This window comes from Anabrus simplex, chromosome 8 (genome assembly GCF_040414725.1).
Source record: "Anabrus simplex isolate iqAnaSimp1 chromosome 8, ASM4041472v1, whole genome shotgun sequence".
In the NCBI taxonomy this organism is placed as follows: Eukaryota; Metazoa; Arthropoda; class Insecta; order Orthoptera; family Tettigoniidae; genus Anabrus; species Anabrus simplex.
In genome coordinates, this window is record NC_090272.1 from 37,973,388 (window position 1) to 37,998,218 (window position 24,831).

At 37.9% G+C, this 24,831-nt stretch overlaps 1 protein-coding gene across 3 annotated transcripts in view; it reads right to left on the reverse strand.

Moving 5' to 3' along the window:
• IntS6 (integrator complex subunit 6) overlaps positions 1 to 24,831 on the reverse strand; it is a 129,510-nt gene that overhangs the window by 23,357 nt on the left and 81,322 nt on the right. For all 3 annotated transcript variants that reach the window (XM_067152111.2, XM_067152110.2, XM_067152112.2), the window contains 2 exons: positions 22,401 to 22,537; positions 12,410 to 12,800 (listed from right to left, as the gene is read on the reverse strand). In XM_067152111.2, the coding sequence (XP_067008212.1) occupies positions 12,410 to 12,800; positions 22,401 to 22,537 (528 nt within the window). The remainder of the gene's footprint in view (positions 1 to 12,409; positions 12,801 to 22,400; positions 22,538 to 24,831) is intronic.

Here is a 24,831-nt window from a genome sequence, read left to right on the forward strand (position 1 = left end):
CGGTGATAATTTGGTCAGAAATGAAATTGCAAACAGAGTGCAAAAGGGATCAGAATTCTACCAACAAGTAAGAACACTTATGGGATGACATGATTCCAAAACCAGCCAAACTGATGATGTTTAACGTCTATTTTATACCAATATTGACCTATGGTGTAGAAGTGTGCACCCTCACAAAAAGAGATTCATCAAGACTGCAAGCATCAGAGATTAAATTTCTTAGATCCATCATCCAGAAGACCAAGATGGACAAGTTAAGAAATGAGGAGGTGAGGAAAGAAGCCAGAATAAAGACACCCCTATTAGACCTAATTGGCACATCCAGACTACGGTGGTACGGGCATGTGATGAGGATGGAGCCTACAAGAACAGCCAGAATAAATTTGAAAATTTGGGAAAAGACCTGCTGGAGGACCTAAAACCCGAAGGATGGACATGATCAAGGTTGATCTAGTTACCAGAGGATGGACAGTGGATGATGTTCTCCATGATAAGTTGTATATGGACAGGAAAAAGTGGAAGAGGCTCATTAACAGTACCCAGGAAACTGAAACTGTACAATGATGATGACGATATGATGACTTCTAGGTACCGGTTAGTGGGTCGAGCAGAAGCGTTGGTGCCAGGAGGCTCGTAAGTGCCGTTGCACGTGAATAACCTGTGCACTGCACTCCAGCTTACATATCCTTGCTCACAACTAGCAATCGCTCCAACATTCTCGTGTAACGGGTTGCCGTTATTCTATGCTAGAGTACTGACTTGTTGCTTTAAACTGAAAAAAATTTGGGTATATTTTTCTTACAAACAATCTATCAATGCAAGATAATTGTAGAAGAGGACAAATATTTTTCTGACAATCAATGCGATAAAGCGGTAGTTTGAGGAAGGATGGATGCAGGGAAATATTACATTAGTTTAGGTGGAACATTTCTGGGACAGAATAAACTGAACGAAAGATACAGGAAAGAGACAGTTCTGGGTAAGATGCATTGAGGTTCTACTGTAGTTGCTGTATATTGTGCACATAAAGTTACAGTTGTTTATTCATCAGAGAATAATGAAATCAAGTGCATGGGATGAGACTTTGTAGAATCAAAATTAATTTGCTACTGGCAGGCTCAGAAAGAAGAAATTACTGTTTCATGACAAAGTGTGGAAAATTTCCAAAGGCCGAGAATGAAGTGGTTGACTACGTAATGGAACTGAAAAATGACGGCATTGGTGTATCGTATGAAATGATGCAGATGAAATTGAAGGGGTAATGAAAAACATGGCATAACAAGTGCACAATTTAAGGAAAGAATGAGATGGGCTGTTTGTTTCATGCGGTGACATGGGCTTTGTCCATGTACATGAACCAAGCTGGGTCAGTGTCTACCATATGATTACACAACGTAACCGAATTTCATAAGTGCGTCATCAAATTTAGACAACAAAAATTGTTTTCTTCTTTCTCAAATTGGAAATGCGGACCAAACTCCTGTTTATTTTTAAATGCTGTGAAGGACAACACAAAGGTGTGTCCAGCGTGTTAATTAAAACAAACAAAAGGCACGAGAAATTTCTGTGTACCGTTATGTTGGCAGTTAGGACAGACTGCAAAAAGCCACCACCCTTTGTTGTTTTCAAAAGAAAAACTCTGCCTAAGCTCAATCTTCCAACTGGCACTGTCATTCGAGTGCAGGAACAAGTATGGATGTCAGCTGAAAATTGCGTGGGATAGACACCCTGGAGCTTTACTTCATAAATAATCAATGCTTAGAGGTGCAAGAAAGCGCTTTTATTTTTTAATGATTTGATTTAAAATTCAAAAAGGTGGTGTTTTGTGCTTTTATTATTTTTTGGCAAAAAAGCCTATGGAAGAATGAGAGAACACTTATAAGGAAATCCTTTTTATTTTACACTTGCCTCCATGCAGCATCTCGAGAAGCACATTTTAAATGAATACAAGTTACCTTTTTTATAGTTTTATCCAAATACTGCAGTGAAATCATTGAAAGTAGATCATGGTCAGTGTCTTAGCATTTGCAGCTGTCACTCATTGCCTCACATCACTATGAGACTATACAGTGAAACCTCGTTAATGCTTTCCTCATTACCATGTGTTCCCGCTTAGCACATCGTAAATTCGAAGTCCCGATTCTCATTGTATCAAATCTATGTAAGAATACTTCACTTATCACGTCACGAATTTTCACTATTCCCGTTTAGTACGATCACACTTTTCCTACCCCTAAAAATATTATTTGTCATCCTTTGTGAAAGTAACGTGATTTGCAACTCAGCTAAGAGCCGTCGCCACAGTTGTGTGATTACGGAAAAAGTGAGCCTATATGTGCTTGTATTCCATTCAGAAGTTAGAAATTTATTTTGTGTTGAGTTGTATAGTGAAGTTTCGCGTGATATGGTAGGAACATAAACATAATTGTGTGAAATTGACTAGCGTGGTGCATATTTGTCTTGTGATAACCTAGGTATGGATACGGAAAAAGTGAAATTCCTTTCTAATGAAGACAACATTAAAATCTTTCAGAAAGTGGACTGACATCCGCATCTTTAAGCGTGCAGAGTGGCGAATGTTGAACTCGCACCTTCAAGTTTCGACTTGATCGATTCGACTTGGTCAAAGTTTTCAAAATGGTGATAAAGTTATTCTGTCGCAGTCCCACGTGGCTAAATATAACCTCCAGTTCTTTGTCTAAGAGTGTGACCAACACATAATGTTTTATAACCCAGTGCTCCAAAATAAAAGGCTTCTACTAACATTTGTTTTAGAAAAAGTGTGATCTGCAATAATACTTGGATATTTTTACTGGCCCCATGCATGCGTTTTCATATTTGTTGTTTGGTGTTCAGTGCACTTATTTTATAAGCCCCAGCAGAAAATGTTTTCATATTTATTCTCTTGTGTTTTTCACACCTTTTAATACTTTTTTCTCATCTTGAGAAATGGTAGATATAGTCTTCACTGTACTCGCAGAAACACAACGTAAAATGCTTTCATGTGATATAGATGTTGATTCCCATAGGGAATCTGAAATATTTGTCCTGAATGAGTAAATTTATAATACCAATATAAATGGTCCGTTATTGGACATTATAAATTTTCCAGCAGGCATCAATTTTTGATAATGAGACAAAGTCTCTTAGTGCATTGGCACTGCCGGTGGCTCCAGTGAGCCTACGCAGTGGCCTCCACGGTATGCACTAGCCAGCGTATTGGTAGGTGTGCTAGGTACCAACTGATGAGCCCACCCTAGCACACGAAGGCGAAACGCTGGCAACCAAGAATGACTTAGCTGGAAAATTTATAATGTCCAATAATGGACCATTTATATTGGTATTTTAAATGCTTTCATGTCGGAAAAAATCATATCTAGTGTTTCCATATCCCTGTTGGACAGTTTTTATTCGTATATTCAGTAGTATATTTTCTCGCTTAACACGTTCATTTTTGTTGTCCCCTGCAGAAACTTCTTAACGAGGTTTTACTGTGTTTTGAAAACAACCTTTCAGAATACACATTTGAAAAAAGAATCACACACATTTTAATGCAGCAGTTGCATAGTCTCGGTGAGCAAGCCTTAATCCCACGAGGATCTATGGAACATTCACATAATGTACTTGAAGCAATGGCAGTCAGGTAAATGCTGTGAACAACTAAAAACTGTTGAGACTCCATCCTCTTATGAAACGGGGTATCCTCCTTAAACTAAATCAGTTCTGTAGAAGATACGTTCTTATGCGCATGCCGAGGATCAAACAATGACCCAATGGCTTCTACAGTCTTTGTGGCTGGATCCATGGGCCTTTAAGTCCTGACTTTTACTAGAGCTGACTGAGCAACACACGTAAGCTTGGACTTAACCATTATCTGCATCTTTTGAGGAAGCTGTTCCAAGTTCTGGAGGATTGTCCGGTTCAATACTCCACCATCGCCTAATAACTTTAGTCTTCCCTCAAGGCGACACAGGGAAACCAAGGAAAACATCTTCATGACTGCCGACAGTGGGGTTCGAACCCACTATCACCCGGATGCACACTCATAGCAGCGCGCCTCAAACCGCATGACCAACTTGCCCTGTGATTGTCTAGTTTTTCTACTGGTATGTTAGCTTTTACAAACACATTAGTAGTGTCTAAAATAAACTCTTCTTTCAAATTCCTCATGCGACTAGCATTTGATAATGTTTCTTTCAATGTGGCCACTCTGGGAACACTGACTTCAAGATGCAAATTTTCTCAGCGTTTTGAATGCTTCTCCGAATTGCAAGGTTTGTTTAAAGCATCTTTCCTGAGATAATCTAACAGACAATCACAATATTTGCATATAAGAATGCCACAAGTAATCATAAATTCTTCATTCTTATATTCTTCAATCTGTCCGCAGCAGAAACTGCTACCTTCGGCACTTTTAAACTCAAATTTGCGATGCCCAGTAACACTCTTATCACATGGTTGATTGTCGTCACAAGCCAGTATAAAGTCGTAACCACATGCAAAATTTATTTCTGAATTCCATTCATAATATTTAAATTACATCGCATCTCATCCTTGCTTACTGCTAAGTTCAGAACTACTATGAAGAAAACACAGTCGCCAACTGACTCACGTAAATAACACACCAGCTTCGATAATAACACACAATTTGCGCACTTTTTATTGAATTACGGTATGTATAATTCTTTACTATGAATTACACTCGTTACCAATGTAACAGGAGGGAAATATAGCTCCCAATTTGATCTGAAAAACAATCACGTAACTTTTTGAAGAATAGAATCTTATTACCCATAATCTTACAGAGTTGCCTCCTTATAGATCAGAATACTTCCTATGTAATTTTTTGAGGTAGTATGCCAAACAATTCATCCCATTAGATAACAACTGTTCACCAACAGCCACACCGCTACCATCCAAGACAGTCACCATGTAACAAGACAATCGACAAGATATTGTATTGATTGCCCCACGGGAAACGATACAATCGATCATTCTCAAATTTACACCAAACAATTCAAACATCAGCTAATGAACAAGGATATCTGGAATAGTATTGGAAAAGTATTTATTAAAATGTTATTTCACACATTGTGGTATTATTCACATAATTTGCATTATTTTGAGATTTAGATCAACTCTTGGACAACACAAAACTTGTAAATACAAAAAAATTAGACCACCACCACCATCATCAATGTCCCACTCTAGTCGCAAGCCTCCTCCACTCCTTTCTGTCCTTCCAATTTTTCTGCTCCATTACTTCTTCCACATCCAAACCAGCTTCTCTAATGTCCTTCCAAATCTGATCCATCCACCTTCTTTTCGGTCTTCCAACTGGTCTCATTCCCTTAACTTCTCTTTCCAATTTCCTTCTTGCTACCCGTTCCTTTCCCATTCTTTTTACATGTCCGAATCATCTAAGTCTTGCTTTCTGTATCTTCTGTACTAATGTCCATATTTAGCTCTTCTCTGATTTTAATATTTTGAAGTCTATCTCTTCTTGTCTTTTCAACATATGTTCTGAAAAATTTCATTTCTACTCCTTGTATTTTACTATCTTGTCTCTTATCAGTTACCAGCGTTTCTAATCCGTATGTTACAATTGGTATGAAATACTGTTTATATAATGTTAATTTCGTTCTCTTGGGTAATTTGTCATCCCATAAGAGCACTCTGACTTGAAGATAAAATGTTGCACCTTTACTTAGTCTGTTATTAATTTCAGGGTTGATTTCATTTCTTCCATTAACCCTCAGCGGACGACTGTCGGGCATTTCCCAACATCCCAATTTCCTGTTCTGGATATATGTCGGGATATACCTGCCACCTGTTTTTGCGGTAAATATATACACATGTGAAGCAATTATGTGTGCTGCTGCTATCTATTTTGAGATAGCAATAGAATCTATTGCATAGAACCTTTAGGAATGTCACAGCCTTCTACATGCGTTAAAACTTTGTTGTTCGAGTTTTACAGGTACAGGTACAGGTACAAAAAGAACGAGCGTTTTACATTTATCAGCTGTGAAAATGGCAGCGCGCAGACAGGCTAATGCTACTTTGTCTGATATAGCTCGTTTTTTAGACGAAATTGACAGCAGTGATGACGAATTATCCATTATGGACAGTGAGTTTAATGTTTCTGAGAGTGATGATGACAATTCGAGCAAAATAGAAGTAGTGGAAAGTGGAAAGTGAGAATGAAAGTGATTTAAATAGTAGTGAACCAGACAATGGTTGGAGAGTTTATCGCCCAGCTGATCCGAACTTTGTAAAGAAACCACACACTTTGATTAGTGGTTTCTCATCTCTGACAGGTAAGAAACCATCTACTCCCGTTGAATTTTTTTTCACTATTTTTGAGGAAAAATTGGTACAACAAACTGTTGATGAGACTCACTGCTATGCAAGAGAAAAAATACAAATGAATGCTTCGAGAAGTACCACATGGAGAAGAAATATAAATAGGAAAGGAGCAAACTGTCTTTCAACTACATGTTTATTGCTTATAGTGTGTATCTAGAGTGATTAATTCATAATGTATTGAGTCAGACTTTGTATCTTCATTATACCTTCATTGTAACTATACAGCTTTTTCGGAAAAAAAAAAAAAGACACGACTAGTGCAGGACAACACAAGGAAAAAATCTGTCTGCAAAGGGTTAATAATGCTACTAAGATATGTAAACTGTTCCACATTCTCTAACCTTTGTCTGTTTATGTTCACTTGGCTTCTCTGTTTCTCTTTTTCACAGAGCATGACTACAGTTTTCTTTTTTTACAAATTACCATTCTAAACTCCTTCAGATTTTAATTCCAAATGTCCAGTTTCCTTTGTACTTCCTTTTCTCCCTTTCCCCAAATCACCACATCATCTGCAAATACCAAAGCATTCACTTCATCACTACTGATACTCTGTTTTACATGTTTTATGATTTCATCCAGCAATATAATACACAATAATGGTGACAGTGCACATCCTTGCTTGAAATTTTTTTTTTTGTATAAAATGTTTCAGAGGTACCACTCCCCACTTGTACACTGCTTTTACTCTTATGATACAACATTTTTATCTCATTAATTAATGATTTTAGTACATTCCTTTCCTGTAGGCATTCCCATACATGTTTTCTCTTAACTGTATCATAAGCTTTTGCCAAATCCAAAAATACTAAGATGATTTCCTTGTTCCTTTCCAGATGTTTTTCCATTATTGTTCACATTGTAAATATCAAGTCTACTGTTGACCTATTCGGTCTAAAGTCATATAGTTCTTCCTCTAACTGTGTTTCTATTATACCCCTCAGTCTTTTGTCTATGATTTTCTCAATTATTTTTAGCCCATGTGATAATAGGGTTATACCTCTATAATTTTCACATTTCTTCCTATTTCCATTTTTGAACAATGGTACAATGCTTTCTTGTTGCCAATCTTCAGGTATCCTTTCATCCTTCCATATGGCAATGAGGGCTCTGTATAGCCACTGTAGTCCAATGCTTCCTGCTGCCGTAATCATATCAGCATTGAATTTGTCTTTTCCACTTGCTTTACCTTTGGTCATTGCTTTCACTGCCCTTACAAGTTCCAACCATGTTATTGGGTTCTCTTTTTCTGCATCTGTTATTTCTATTTTCTTATCTCCTACTTCCTCTGAGCAGTCATCCTCATTATAAAGTTTTTCAAAATACTTTGCCATCACCTTCTGAAGACCCTTTTCGTCATGTACTATGGATCCATCTTCTCGACTTTTTCTTGATTTATTCTTTTCGATTTTATTACTCTGTAGAATAGTTTCCGATTTCCTCAACTATCTTGCTCAATTTTGTTGGTAAACTCTCCCCAACATTTCTCCTTTTCTTCCTTGATACTCCTCTCTACTTGTAGTTTCTATCTTTTGTATTCCACATGTAACCTTTCTATGTTATTCTCATCCCTCCGATATGTTTTATGCTTTTCCATATCCGTTTCTTTCTTCACCTTGCTCCTTTCTTTTCATTTATTTTTTTATTTTGTCTATCCACCACCATGTCTTCTTTCCCTTGACCTTTGCTTTCCCCCCCCCCCGCATACCTGAGTTGCTGCTTCCACAAATGCCTGCCTTAAACTGTCCCATTCTTCTTTTCCACCTCATAATTCCGTGTTAGGCAATTCCTTTTTATCCAAACTTGGAGTGTCATTCTTTTATTCTCTTATAATTCCCAAATCCTGATCTTTGATTTCTTCTTCAGTACAATTTTAGAGATTTTTACTGGTTTTAATTCTACAATTAATAATTTTTACTTGTTTTAATTCTACAATTAATAATCTATGATCACCTTCCATACTTTCACTAGGGATTATCTTCGTATTCATGACGTACCTTCCCCATTCTTGGTCTGTTATAAAATCGATGAATGTACAATACAGCCCATCCCAACTATATTGGCTGCTCTTATGGCTATTCCTCTTCAAAAACCATGTGTTCTTTATTATCAGGTTATTTCTGATACAAAAGTCCAACAGTTTCTCTCCACCTACATTTCTATCGCCATACCCATGTGGGCCCAGAACATTCTCATATCCCATTCTATCAGTTCCTACATGAGCATTAAGATCTCCCATTATCATGATCCCATCTCCAACAATGCGAGTTTCCAGTTCTTTGAGGAAATCACCTTTTACTTCCACGCTACATCCTGTCTGTGAAGCATAGACCTGTACTATCTTCAACAGTTCCTTGTTTACATGTATGTGCATTATTATAATTCTTTCATTTACATACTCAACTTCAGCTATTGGTTCAACATTCTGATTCACTACAAATCCCACTCCATTTCTTTTCTCTTTACTGTTAAACATCCAGTACAAGGTGTAACCCTTTCTTAGTTTCTTCATTCCTTTCCCTTTCCATTTTACTTCACTTAATTCCAGAATGTCGAGTTTTTGTCTGTCTCTATTAGATCCAACAATTCATTTTCCTTCCCATTCATTTTTAAAATATATTGTTCCAAATCGGGTTTTGTTCTCTGATCTAACACTTGTCCGAACATCAGGATTACCATCATATTGTGCAACTGTAGCCAGAGACTTGTCAATTCCATTTCCATTTTCAAACTTCTATCCGAGGCTTGTATTATAGTTGAAAGCAAGTACAAATTTACTCATCTTCCGACCTACTAAGCTTAACGCATCTGAGGATTTTCTTTCGGGGTTTACTCCCTTAGCCTTTGAAGATTCCTCTACTCTACAAGGCAGTGGTTTCCTTTTCTAAATTTCCCCAGAGAGGTTGGGTTGCCTCATCCACCATCTTTGCAATTGTGAAGCTCTCTTCTCTGCCCAAGATGCTGTTAGGTTCTTCATCCATAACCCTGGACATGGGTTCCACGTTATACCCCGTGAGACTGGGTCCTTGCCTGAACTTAGCTCTCCTTCACACGGGCCTACTGATGTGGAGGATATCCACCCCCACAACATGGATGCACCAGGCAAGAATTACTCATGTGAAGGATAGGGGAGGTGACCCTATCTCCCTTGAGCCAGATTAATGGTTGTGTATGATGCAACAACCATCCTAACTTCTAAATAGTTTTTATTGTTTTATTGCTAATTAAGGTTAGGTTGAATGGAGAATCCCAACTTCCAATACTTGTTTGTTTTTTACTGCTAGTCTATGTAATTAAGTAACATAATCCAGTTTACAATCTAATTACATTATTTTAAAAGTATATGTTTCATTCCTACTGTGGAACATCTTCAGCTAAAAAAGATACAAAAACTGGCATAAACAAAATAAAAAACACATATGATGATAAGATAAAAGGTTCCTTCATGTTGGGTTAAAACCTCAACGGATTTCACAATTAAGTATTTATTTATTTTCCACCTAGTCGATACAATGATTGCTTAAGGCAATTAAAATTAATAATTTTAAGGACGCTTCCTCTAAAGCATTACTTTGTCAATTTTATATATTTTTCATCTAAACAGTGTTATGTGGCTGAAGATGTTGATAATATACAAAACATGTACCACTTTTGACCATTAAAAATTGCCTTAAACAATCATTGTATCGACTAGGTGGAAAATAAATAAATACTTAATTGTGAATCTATTGAAGTGCGATACGGACCATGAAGCTGATTTTATGTAACCTCAACGGAAGTCGAGGTATTTTTGTTTTAAAGTTTTAAGATGTTATTCATTAGGAGTTTCCCCCGATCAATGTATTTTAAAATTTTACATTTTAAGCCTATCCTCAAGGTATTAAAAGTACATACTTCTCCAGCTTCTGAAGAAAGAAGATCCCTTACATCTGATTTTTGTCTTAAACTCAAACATTCACTTGTTGAGGTTTTAACCCAACATGAAGAAACATTTTATCATCATCATCATCATCATCATCGTTTTTTATTTCGTTCATGCCAATTGTTGTATCTCTTTTAGCTGAAGATGTTCCATATTAGGAAATGAAACATGTACTTTTTAAATAATGTAATTAGGTTTTAAGCTGGATTCATCATCATCATTATCCTAAACCATCTCCAGTTTCCCGGGTGTGGTATATAAGCCTCCTCCATCTCATCCTGTCCTTGTACCATTCTTCCTCCACCAACTTGTCCCAATCATGACCTCTCAGCATTACATCGCTCTTAACTAAATCTATCCATTTCCTTCGTGGCCTTCCCACGGGTCGTCTTCCTTCTACCTTTCTGTCAAATTCCTTCCTTGCAGTTCTGTTTACTGGCATCCTCTTCATGTGACCAAACCACTTCAGTCTTGATATCTGAATCTTATTTAGGAGAGAATTGTCTATTCTTACTTCTCTAATTTTCTCATTCCTAATCTTGTCTTTCCTGGTTTTCTGGATCATAGTGCGTAGGAATTTCATTTCAGCTGCCTGAAGTTTGGAATTATCTCTATTGGTCAGTGTTGTGGTTTCGAGACTGTATGTAAGAATTGGTGTATAATAGGACTTGTACAATGTCATTTTTGTTTTCATGGGTATTTGCTCATCCCACAGCTGGATTATGTTACATAATTACATAGACTAGCAGTAAAAAACAAACAAGTATTGGAAGGTGGGATTCTCCATTCCACCTAACCTTAGCCGAGTTGATCCCAATGCGGGACAAAAAAGAGACTTGTAAGTTATCACTAATTAACAAAAACTAACACCTCTATCAACACTTGTTCTGGACAGTTTCCATGGCTATTTAATGGGGATCTTTAAAAATAAGATGTCCCGTCTCAACACCGTTCACATCATAATACCAGGTGGGTTAACAACAGTTTTACAGCCACTAGATGTCTGTCAATAAACCATTCAAAGATCATCTCCGCCGGTTTTATGGGGAATGGAAGGTATCTGGTTCCTTCGAAATAACAAAAAGGGGCAGCATTAAGAGACCCGGCATCGAACAATTGTGCTCTGGCATTCCTCTAGCTTGGAATCCGATCACGGAAAATATTGTCACAGAAAGTTTCAAGAAGGCTGGGATATCTAATGTGATGGATAACTCGGAGGATGACATCATGTGGGACGATGCTATGGATACGAACAACTCCACTGATGAAGATTATGTCTACTGATACGTCTTCCAAAGAAAGCTGTGGAGAGTAAAGGACAGGTACGTTGATTTTATTTATGCACTTAATGAACTAATTTTGATTTGTGCACTTTTTATGCTTGATATTTATTACTTGTAATATGTCATATTTAGCCCATATTGTCAACTTTGAACAGTTTTATGATATAATTAATAAAATGTTCCACGTTTACAATACTCAAAAAGCTTTTAACTTATGCAATGTTTGTGTTTCTAGGGTGGACTCAAAGATCAAGTTCACCTGCACTGCTGCTACTTTTAAACTTACACGGCAAATGTCTCAACTGTTTATTTGTTTTTAAATATTAATTTGATAAAAAATAAAGTTTTTAAATTTGGATATCTCAATTTTATGTCGATTTTTTGTAATCACTCTGTAATATCCACATAACACTACAAGTGACTAGAAATTATCACTGCCTTCTGAGCACTACTTGAAATTGTCAGAGTCGAGAAACTACAGTACAAAAACCATGCAATATCAATGATGCACACGTTTTATGACAATACCAATGTAAGGGTTTTATCATGGTTTTGTAAGACAGATATTCACAAAGCTTGGTGCACTTGGGCACAGATCAGAACATGTAAAACATTTTGAGCACTAATACTTTTACATGTACAGTTCTTAATCATGTAATTTTTTTCAAGCTTTGTACAATAAAATTTTAATGTTTTATGCCTAAAAAAATTGGAGATTGCCCTTCAATAATTTCTTCCCCCACCTACAATTAAAAATTAGCAAATTTTGAACTGCAAGTTAGCCAATGACAGTAATTTAATGGCAATAGAAAGCGAGTGATGTTACTGGGAAACTTACCTATGTCTCCATTAACCATTAAAAGTTTAGGAGGTTCTGTACCTCCAGAGTCTATCCCCGGTGATGGAATATCACTTTCAGCTGCAGGTACTGGTATGGCAGGTAACAGTACAGGTTGTGGTACTGCCACTTCTGCCAGATCCACAGGAGGTGGCCACAATGCTGGAGGAGATGGTGACGCAGGAGGCGTGAAGGGTAAGGGAGATGAAGGCCTCCGCACCACCGTGTCCTTGGGAATAGGACCGGGCTTTCGTTTACTGGGATGCCGAGGTGAGGAGAGATCGCTGCTAGAGGCACTGCGCTTCAGACTCGAACGATGTGATCCACTGCCGCTGTGACCGCCACTGGAACCTCCAACAATCTCTATGTCTGCCTCATCCACCATCATTCGCTAAAAAAGTAATAATGCATGGTAATTGGATGAAAAAAATCTTTTAAATCTTTTAATTTGTAATTTCCTATTAAAAACAACAATTAACGATTGCAACAATGGAACAAAAACTGACACCATAATAATTAATTGATAGATTTTATTGATCATGTGGCTTCTGGCACTGTGGGAGTCTCCAAGTACATGTTCGGTTTGCCTGATGCAGATCTTTCTATTTGACGGCCACAGGGGACGTACACATGTGGATGTGGGATGATGATGATGAGGTGGGGAAAGGGTGAAACTTGGTGTCGGCGGATAGCTTACTCAGAAAACTACGAAATTAGTCCACCTTCAGATTTGGAAACTTTTTTTTTTTTCCCCTACAGGATGATTATTTTGATGCTTATTTTGATGCTATTTTACCTACCGATGCTTTCTTGGTTAGCTTTGGTTATAGGCCTAAGTTACGACGAGTTAAAATATTTCAAGATTAATTCTTTCCTATGGCCTATTAGTGTTTTTTTTTTTTTAAACAGTATTCTATGTCCGGCTCCATAGCTAAATGGGTAGCATGCTAGCCTTTGGCCCAGAGGGATCCTGGGTTAGAAAATTTTAACGTTCATTGGTTAATTCCAGTGGCTCGAGGGCTGGGTGGGTGTGTTGTCTTCAGCATTAGAATTCATATTACAGGTAGGGCCTCATCCTCACAAGCGCGCAGGTTGGCTACACGGGGTCAACTCGAAAAACCTGCACCAGGCCTTTTTGGAGTCCGCATACCATTATTTTTTTTTTTTTTTTTTTTTTTTTTTTTTTTTTACAAGCGAATGGACCACTAAGGATCACGCTACAACTTCATTTCTTTCTCTTCGTGTGGAGTTTTCTCTGTGTCCAATACTCCTTCATGCGTTCACTGGCCTGCTTTTGTTGTTCATCTGTCCAGGCTCTTCCGGTCTTCCTAGTTCTTCCTGCGGCTTGAACACCTTCCAAATTCTTCAGTGTGTTCCTAAACGTATTCCTTTCTAACAGCTGGTCTTCCAAGATGCTTAACCTTTCCATATCCTTCTTCGTTTCCTTAATCCATGCTGTAGTGGTCTTTCTTCTCCAGAAGTAATCAAATTATTATTATTATTATTATTATTATTATTATTATTATTATTATTATTATTATTATTATTATTGAGTATTGTATAAACTTTATATTTCAAGATTATAGTGATGAAATACTCCCTGCTGAATTTAATCGAGCATTGGAAAATCTGAAAAGCAGAAAGGCATTTGGGATTGACGATTTACCTGAAGAGCTGGTAAAGCCACTGGAGCCAATGTGAAGGAAACCCTATTCAATCTGGTTTGTGAGATGTACAATGCCAGAATTATCCCATGAGACTTCAGTAAATGTCTCACTGTAGATATTCCTAAGAAATCGTCTACAAACAGAAGTGATCAATACTGCACACTGAGCCTTGTAACCTATGCCTCTGAAATCCTCACCAACATTATCCCAAAACGAACTGAAGGAAATGTGGAGATGATGATGATGATGATGATGATGATGACAGATCAAGTTTGGATTTAGGAAAAGAGTCATACATGAAACCTATTACGTACTAATCCTGACCTATGGTTGCGAAACATGGACCATGAGAAGTAAAGATGTCAGTAGAATCCAGGCAGCAAAAATGAGATTTGTCCATAGCATGATCGGTAAAACACGGAGGGACAGAGTCCGTAATGAGGAAATCCGCATACAGGCTCAAGCTGTAAGACTGCAGTACAGAATAACATCCCAGTGACTGAGATGGTATTGACATATGCGACGCATGGAAGATAACAGATCACCGAAACAAATGTATGATCTAAAACTTGAAGACAAAAGACCAAGACTAAGGTACAAGGACATCATGAAGACTGACACTGAACAGCGAGGACATACTTTGGAGAGAAGTTCAGAGACAGGAAATGGTGGAGAAGCCTCATTCGCTGACCCATCGCTTAAGATGGAACGACATGGAGTATGTATGTATGTATGTATGTATGTATGTATGTATGTATGTATGTATGTATGTAGAGGGACTTGAGAAGCAACCTTGGCTTTAAGAAATTATGAATGACTAAGGAAAGATCTTGATTGCCTTCATAAAACCTGCCTGGAGAAGGCTTTTGATAAAGCTGAATGGGAAAAACTACTTTTTATATTAAAGAAACTCTGTGTCAAATACAAGAACAGGAAGACAATTTGGAAACGAATAGCTGTTACACGATGTGGAGATTGCAAAACGGAGGTCAACATCGGGCAAGGAGTTCAGAAATACTGTTCACCCTTACCCATTGTATACATTCAAAAACAGAAGATGAAATAAATGATAATTTACTAGTGACTAGAAGCATCAAGATGCAATGAAAATGAATCACCATGTTTTGCAGGCAATATCGCAGTCCTGGCAGAAAACTAAGACGACCTGAACAATACTATAGCAGAAATGGAACATAAACGTACAACATAAAGATCAATAAAATAAAAACCAAAGTCCTATCAGGAGTCAGCAAAATGCACAGCCTCACTTCACTTTAAATAGTCAACAACTGGAAAGTGTACAAGAGTTCACTTATCTCTGCAGCAAAATAACAAATCGCTGGAAGAAGTAGAAGAGAAATTGCCACTTGCATCAACCAAGCAGTTCAACAAGAAAACTCTTTAAATCCAATAATATCAGCATAAGCTTCAGGAAACACCTGGTGCAGATATCTATGGAGTGCAACACTGAAAAGGACTGAGGAGAAACCATGCTTGTGGATTAAACTAACTCATAGAAGAGACAACTCCATCAGACATATTGTACCTTGAGGCATGAAAGTCTTTTGCACACGATACTGGAGGGCACCGTGGAAAGAAGAAATTGCAGAGGTAGACCACATCAATTGTACAGAAACCAAATAATGCAGGACAAAGGCTGCCATAATTATTTGGAACTGACGAGATTAGCTGCAGAATAGAGTTTACAGAAAGCTGCTACATACCAATCTTTGGACTGAAACCAAAGGAGGAGAAGGGGCCGCATGCAGAGAATAAGGAAAGATTGCCAAGAAGGTTTTACATCCCATGAACTACTTTTTTATGGTTTTTGTAGATGCAGACATGGCAGAATTTGGTCCCACAGAGTTCTTTTACATGTCAGCAAATCTACCAAGACAAAGCTGACGTATTTGAGCACCTTCTAATACCACCGGACTGAACCTGCCAAGTTGGAGTCAGAAGGCCAGCGTCTCAACAGAGTCACTCAGCCAAGAAGGATGAAGGAATTCCTAGTCTTCAAATTATAGTTATTCAGTGGTGTAAATTAATCTTGTGTATCTCTCACAGCTAATGAGCCATCCATTGGTTTTCTAATATGGATTTGTAACTATTATTATGATCTTGTGATTGTCCAGCTCCATGGCTAAATGGTTACCGTGCTGGCCTTTGGTCACAGGGTCCCGGGTTCGATTCCCGGCAGGGTCGGGAATTTTAACCTTAATTGGTTAATTTTGATGGCACGGGGGCTGGGTATATGTGTTGTATTCATCATCATTTCATCCTCATCATGACACGCAGGCCGCCTACGTGCATCAAATCAAAAGACCTGCATCTGGCGAGCCGAACTTGTCCTCCGACACTCCTGGCACTAAAGACATATACCATTTTTTCATCTTGTGGTTTCACTGTATCTTGCTTCTATTACGTATATAATTTGTATCGACCTCTATCACACAGTGCGATCAATCAGTAAATAATAAGACTCTCCAATGACTTCTATTTATTTATCTCTCTATCTATCTACATTCTATTCTCTTCTATCTTTCTCCTTTCGAGTTCTCTGTCCTCTACACCATCTGTTACTCCTTGCATCTATCGGTCCCATGATTTTCCTCAGGTCTCTTTCCATTATATTTGGGAGGGTAGGGGTACCAGAACCGTAATAGACTATATCTTAACCGACTTCGAATTCAGTAAATCTGTTAGGAATGTGAGGAGAGGAAAAAGAATAGGTGGCATACAGGGATGCTGTAGTAGAAACAGTAAGGGAATGCCAACTGTGAGTAAAGATGGGAAAAAGCAAACGTCTTGGTGGAATGATGAAGTGAGAGCAGCTTGTAAACTTAAAAAGAAGGCTTATCAGAAACTGCTTCAAACAAGGGCTGATGCAGACAGGGAATTGTACATACATGAAAGAAACAGAGCAAAACAAATAGCACACGGGGGCAAAACGCTGAAAACCAGGAATGAGTTACCTGGAAAATTTATAATGTCCAATAACGGACCAACTATATTGGTATTATAAATTTAATCATTCGGGACAAAGATTTCAAGTTCCCTATGGGAATCAACATCTGTATCACCCAAAAAAGAAATCGTGGGAAGATTTTGGTAATAACTTGGAAAGGTTAGGTCAAGCAGCAGATAAACCTTTCTGGACAGTAATAAAGAATCTTAGAAAGGGAGGATAAAAGGAAATGAACCATGTTTAGGTTATTCAGGTGAACTCATAATAGAACCCAGGGAATCACTGGAGAGTTGCAGGCAATATTTTGAAAATCTTCTCAACGTAAAAGGAAAACTTCCTGGTGGTGTCACGAACAACTGAGCTCATGGGGAGGAGGAAAAGGATGTTTGTGAAATTACGCATGAGGAAGTGGAAAAGGTGGCAAATAAACTCCACTATCACAAAGCAGCAGGAATAGATGACATGGCTTCACAGAGTAATAAAATTAGCATGCAGTGTTGGTAAGGTACTTTCAGATTGGACAAAAGCAGTAACTGCACCTATCTATAAGCAAGGGAACAGGAATGGTTGTAACAACCATCGAGGTATCACATTGATTAATATACCAGGCAAAGTATTAACTGGCATCATGGATGGGAGGGCGCGATCAGTGGTTGAGAGGAAGTGGATGAAAACCAGTGTGGTTTCAGACCACAGAGGGGCTGTCAGGATCAGATTTTCAGCATGTGCCAGGTAATTGAAAAATGATACGAGAGGAATAGATATGTTTCGTAGATCTAGAGAAAGCATATGACAGGGTAATGAGGGAAAAGACGTTTGCCATACTATGGGGACTATGGGATTAAGGGTAGATTATTAAAATCAATCAAAGGCATTTATGTTGACAATTGGGCTTCAGTGAGAATTTATGGTAGAATGAGTTCTTGGTTCAGGGTACTTACAGGAGTTAGACAAGGCTGTAATATTTCACCGTTGTTGTTTGTAGTTAACATGGATCATCTCGAAAGGTATAAAGTGGCAGGGAAGGATTCAGTTAGATGGAAATATAGTAAGCAGTGTGGCCTATGCTGACAAATTGGTCTTAATGGCAGAATGTGCCGAAAACCTGCAGTCTAATATCTTGAAACTTGAAAATAGGTGCAATGAGTATGGTATGAAAATTAGCCTTTCGATGACTAAACTGATGTTGGTAGATAAGAAATGCAAGAGAATTAAATGTCAGATTCATGATACAAAGCTGGAACAGGTAGATAATTTCAAGTATTTAGAATGTGTGTTCTCCCAGGATGGTAATATAGTGAGATTGAATCGAGGTGTAGTAAAGCTAATGCAGTAAGCTTGCAGTTGCGATCAACAGTAGTCTGTAAGAAGGAAGTCAGCTCCTGTACGAAACTATTTTTACATTTGTCAGTTTTCAGACCAACTTTGCTTTAAGGGAGCGAAAGCTGGATGGGCTCAGGATATCTTGTTCATAAGTTAGATGTAGTAGATGGCCTTTCAGGATTGCTGGGGGTTGGCGTTGGGCTGATAACCCAATCTGTAAAAAACTTTCAATACGAAATCTGAAGAAGAAATAGCCGGCCTGACCTTTTTACGACGTCCTCGTAAACGTGTAAAGGTCTTGAGAATTGGTTCGTGGAATGTTTTAACTCTTTACCAAGCTGGAAACCTAAGAAAGTTGCTCAATTAGCTGGATGAGCATCGACTAGATATTACTGCTATTCAAGAAGTGAGATGGATTGGTGAAGGAGTGATACAGAGGAGAATTCACATGGTATTCTATAGCTGCCACATGAAGGATCATATGTTTGGTACTGGTTTTATTGTCAATAAGCAGATAAAACATCTTATCATGGATTTTTGGACAAAATCGCATAGATTGTGCAGACTTAGAATTAGAAGGAAGTTCTTTAATTACAGTCTTATCTGTGCACATGCTCCAACTGAAGAGAAGAGCGACGAAGATAAAGATTCATTTTACGATGAATTGAATGAAATTTATAATGAGTGCCTAAGAGCAGACTGTAAAATAATCTTCGGGGATTTGAATGCGAAGATAGAAAGGAAGGCGAATACAGACCTTGTGGAAATATAGCTTTCATGATATTTCTAATGATAAAGGAATCAGGCTTACACATTTTGCATCCTCGAGAAATATGGTAGTGGGAAGTACAACTTTTAATCACAAGGACATACATAAAATGACATGGAAGTACTTTTAACCAAATTGGCCACCTCCTAATAAATGCAAGACACTTCTCCAACTTGATAGATGTTAGAAGCTATAGGGGGGGGCCAATATTGACTCTGACCACTACCTTATGGTTGCAACTATTAGAACTATCTAATGCAAGAAAGGTACATGGATCCAACGAGAGAAAGTTCAACAGTGCTCGGCTGAAGGAACCCGAAACTGCTCTCAAATACGCTAGCTTGCTTAATGAGGCCCTGACCGATTTAACTAATAGTGAGAGTATTGATGAAATCTAGAAGAATCTTAAAGACGCACTATTAAAAACTGCAAATGAAGTTTTAGGAGGGGAAGAGAAAGTCTGGCACAACAATTGGTTTGATAAAGAGTGTGCACAAGCGACAACCTTAAAAAATGAAGCATACAAGAGAATGCAACAGAGGAACCACTCCCAAAAAGCAGTGGAAGAGTACAGAACTTCCAAAAAAGAAGAAAAGAGATTGCACAAGAAGAAAAAGACAGTATGAGAGGAAAATTAGAAGAAATGGAACAGTTGAAAGGGATGAATGACGTGAGCACTTTTTATCAGAAGTTAAATAAATGTCGTAAGGATTTCCAGCCTAGAACAAGTTTGTGTAGAGATAAAGATGGTTTAATACTGGGTGGTGAGGAAGCAATACTAGAAAGATGGGCCCAATATTTTGACGAACTGTTGAATGAAAGTCCAGGTGATAACCAAGTAACCTTACCTCCTGTACATACAAGAAAATCAGACATAGAAGTACCGATACCAACTATTGAGGAAGTTGAGCTTGGCATTAAGAAGTTAAAGAATAACAAAGATCTAGGAATGGATTTAATACAATCAGAGCTTGTGAAACTTGCTGGAAAAGAATTTGTTAAACACTTTCACAAACTAGTGGCCAAGATATGGGTAGCTGAAACAATCCCTGATGAATGGAACATAGGCATCATCTGCCCGATACATAAGAAAGGTGTTATGATGTGTTCTAACTATAGAGGTATTTGCTTATTATCCATTGCTTATAAAATATTTTCCAATATTCTCTTATTGGTGCCTTACATGGAAAATGTGGTTGGTGACTATCAATGCAGATTTTGCCAAGGAAGATACTATTGATCAGATCTTCACAATTCACCAGATACTTGAAAAATGTAAAGAATTTGGAATTGATACATACCATCTATTCATTGACTTCAGATCAGCTTATGACAGCATTGATAGAAGTAATCTCTATGTAGCAATGGAAGAGTTTGAGATCCCTAAGAAAATGATCGCCCTTGTGAAAGCCAACATGGAAAATACTCGGAATCAAATTAAGATCCAGAATATGTTATCAAGTGCTGTAATGACCAAGAATGGAGTTAGGCAAGGAGATACATCATGCCTTTGGTTCAATATAGCTTTGGAGAAAGTTGTTAGAGATGCAAGTATCAACACAAGGAGAACCATCTTATATAAATCAATTCAAATTTTGGCATATGCAGATGATATTGATTTAATAGCAAGAACACCAAGAGCATTGAAAGAAGCTTTCACAAGCCTTGAAAAAGCAGCAAGAAAGATGAATTTACAGATTAATGAAGGAAAAGCTAAGTACATGCCCGTAACCAAGGAAGACTACCCTAGTGAGTTTACATTCATAGAAATTGGCTCGTATAAGTTTGATGTGCGTAGCTTTACATGCCTTGGATCAGAAGTTAATTCCAAGAACAATGTTAGTTCTGAAATCCAAAAACGTATACTGTCTGCTAACAAGTGCTATCATGGCCTCAGAAAACATCTGAAGTATAAGCTGCTGTTCAGGAAAACTAAAGTGATGATGATGATGATGAAGATGATAAGTAACAGACATGAAAGTAACAAGAATGATTGCTGGTACAAAATGGTGAGAACAATGGCAGGAGGGTACTCTGAATAAGGAGATTAAGGCTAAGTTAGGAATGAACTCGATGGATGAAGCTGTACGCATAAACCAGCTTTGGTACTGGGGTCGTGAGGTGAATGGAGGAGGATAGGTTATCTAGGAGTGTTATGGAGGGTAAGAGAAGTAGAGGGAGACCAAGGCAATGATGGTTAGACTCAGTTTCTACCGATTTAAAGATAAGAGGTATAGAACTAAATGAGGCCATGGCACTGGTTGCAAATAGAGGATTGTGGTGACATTTAGTAAATTCACAGAGGCTTGGAGACTGAACGGTGAAAGGCATAACGGTCTATAATGATGATGTATGTAGGATTGAATTAGGATGCTCGCGGGACCACGTCATTTTAACAAACAATCCGGGAAAACGTAGTTTCCAGGAATGTATAATCGAGGTTCTACTGTACTACATTCATCTAATGTCTATCTGCATTACCAATTTGCAAATTAATTACAATTCCACTGGCACAAAGTTATAAATCTGTGGAAATTCACAATATTTTCTTCATAATTGGTTGGGAGACATTGTGCAGTGCTAATTTTCCTATTAGACAATGAAGGCATATAGTTCAGAAACAAGTGTGAAAGTGTGAGTCATCCATGGCCAGCCTTACAACCTGTAATTTTTAACTCTTGCTTTTGCTAGAGCTTTCAACAGACACATTTCACTCGTGACCTCATATCCAAACTGTAGTTTTTTAGTTTCATATTTGCATATCCTGTTTTCGATACCTGGTAAGTTTGCTTCTTGTCTGCAAAATGCACAGTGGTTACTGCTTGTCATTTCAAAATGAGTCTTATTTTTCCTCCTATCACGTATGGAACGTTCGTCCACATTGTACTTAAAATGATGCCACGTAAATGAAGTAATATATATAATACAGAATACGTCTTGGTTTTGGCAGGAACAGATTTGGCAACAAAGTGGACAGAAAAAACAAAGAAAAAAAGCATAACAAATAATACCCGCACCCCAAATTATGAAGAAAAAAAAAAAGGCAGGGATTTTTTTTGGTATATATTCAGTGGTACTGAAAATGCAAAGTTAACAGAACAGAATCTAGACTCCGGTTGCAGCCAGGATTCGTAAATCATTCAGCACAAGGAGAGTTTACAACATACAAAACAAGGATACATTTATATTGAAATGGACAACTGAAAATATTGTCATGCATTTTGGTATACAAAGCCAGACGAGGAGGATTTCAGGAAGATTTACCTTATCAATCTTGAAAGGATTGCCAAACATGTGCTGTCGAACAGGTGTAGATTCAATCTCCCTCAGCTGTGGAGGCATGTTCTTTAAATATTCTTGATAGTTGCCCATTTGGCTAACAGGCATGCTATGTCGATGATCTGAAAAGAGATTATTCAAATACAACACTATTCAAATACTAGTGGCAAACATAATGTTACATAAAAAATATTTCACAAACATCAGTAGCACAAGTTAACACAATATAGAAAGAGAACCATTAGAAGTCGAACTTCAAGTAACACCAATTTTCAAGTCCAAAGTTCATACTTCGTAGGTTTTTTTTATTTATTACAAGTCGCAATATTCCACTCCCGACCATCTCCAGTCTCATGGATGCAGTAGCAAAATGCACAATGGTTACTGCTTGTCATTTCAAAATGAGTCTTATTTTTTCCTCCTACAACGTACGGAGTGGCTAGAAAAGTCAAAAAGTACCAAGGTAATTCAATAAGCAAGGTACCTAGACCCCTCACATTTATATTCTTCCCTATTCTGTTTGATTTCCAACAAGACCAAGGTAAGCACACCACCACTTCCCTTCACCACTATTAGAGTGCATCTCATTGCAGTTACATCGTCCTAAACATTGAGGTGCGTAGTTAGATCTAATTCCTTTGGGTACAGGTCACCAGAAAAATTTGTAGAGCAGGGCCTCTCAAGGTGCATGTACTAGTGCATTGCGCTGTGTACGGTGCAAAAGACGACTTTGCTTGGTTGACCAGAGTGCAGACCCCCACTACTCGATTTGGAGCAATGGCGCTGTCTCTCTCTTTCCCCATGCCTGTCTCCCTCTTCCTCACTTGCTCCGTAGCGTTCCAAATCTGAGCCGAGTAGCCCAGGGACTAAAGGTTCGTCCGAGCTGAGCGGGACCGATGCACTGTGCACAGGAACTCTGCCCCTCAATTTGCACGTGTGAAATTTTGGACGTTTGAGAGGCCCTGTTGTAGAGGATAACCTGGGTTACGATGAATAGGATTTGTATTAATACACTATACCACAGTCGGCCAAACACACACATGAAATCTAATCTTTGGTTGGTACTGGATCATGAGCTTGCACTAACTAATATTCATATCTCTGGAAAACTGAAGAAAAATTTATGCCTACAAGAAATGGAGCCTACACTTAAGTTAAGCAAGCTGGCAAGACATTTGACTCTGATAATTCTACAGCAAGGGAGAAGCCTTGGTAGACCATTTAAGCGAATGCTTAGCAATGTGTGAGGACTATATGTAAAAATAATACGACTAAAGTTCATGATATGTGTTGTACATATATTTAAGAATTTGCAACTATTTTTGCAATTTGAAGACCTGTAACCATATTTATTGAATGGTCCTTATAAAATGGACTGTGAAATTCTTCTTGCACCATCGGTTATAGCATTACCATGCTAAGGCAAATAAGATCAATGCAGCACACTTTTTTGAACTTACTGATGTACTAAAACTCCAGAGTACCATAAATTTTGTTAATGAGATGCCCTGTGCTTAATTGATCAAAACATTATGCAGGAATTTCAGCAATTAATTTGTGTAAGAAAAAGACCTTTCCAGAAAGTTGAAAAATGTTTTGGCATATTTGCTGAATTCGTATCTGGCGACAAACCATCTAAATCAGGGCAGTCTAGAACACTTAATTTCCTCAAGTTTATGGATTTGGTTACTTTTACAACTATTCATCACCCTCAAAAGCTCAAAAACGAACTCCACTTTCTGTTGCTTTGAACAAATTAGTTAAATACCATATCTTTGAAGCAATACCCAGTGAAATAAAATCAGGGCAGTAAAAACGTAAGCACCAGATAATTCAGGGTTGTAATCAAACTGATTGATTTTAAGACTGTCTTACAGAAAGATGAAGACATGAGAAACTCAATGCCTGCCAATAGTATAGAAGATAAGCATAGTCACCCAGCACCTCTGCTTGAAAACTCACACGATACTTTTACTACAGGCTGTCCAGTTGAGGGACGTAGCCGTGGCTTAGAGTGCTATTCCAATTCGAATGACATTTCCTACGCACATAAAATAACGATGTGAATACTGTTTGATGTCCCTCAGCAAATTTGCAGGGGCTAGCAGAATGTCATTTACTTCTCACTCTCTACCAAGAACCAGACATGTTGCACAGTGGCTGAGTAATAACATGTGTAATATACATATCTCATTGCGCCAGGAAAACCAATCCAAGCCTGGGAACTTGACCGGACGTTTTCTTTCAGATGATTTTCTATATTTGCTATTAGTACTACTGTATATTATTTTTAAAAAGATTTGTGTTTTTAAAAAATTAGATGTATGTTAATTATTTAAATGTTGTGGTTAAGTGTAAGAGAGGGCCTTGGGCCCTAACTTCACCATGAATAAAGACGAATTACTTACTTACTTAC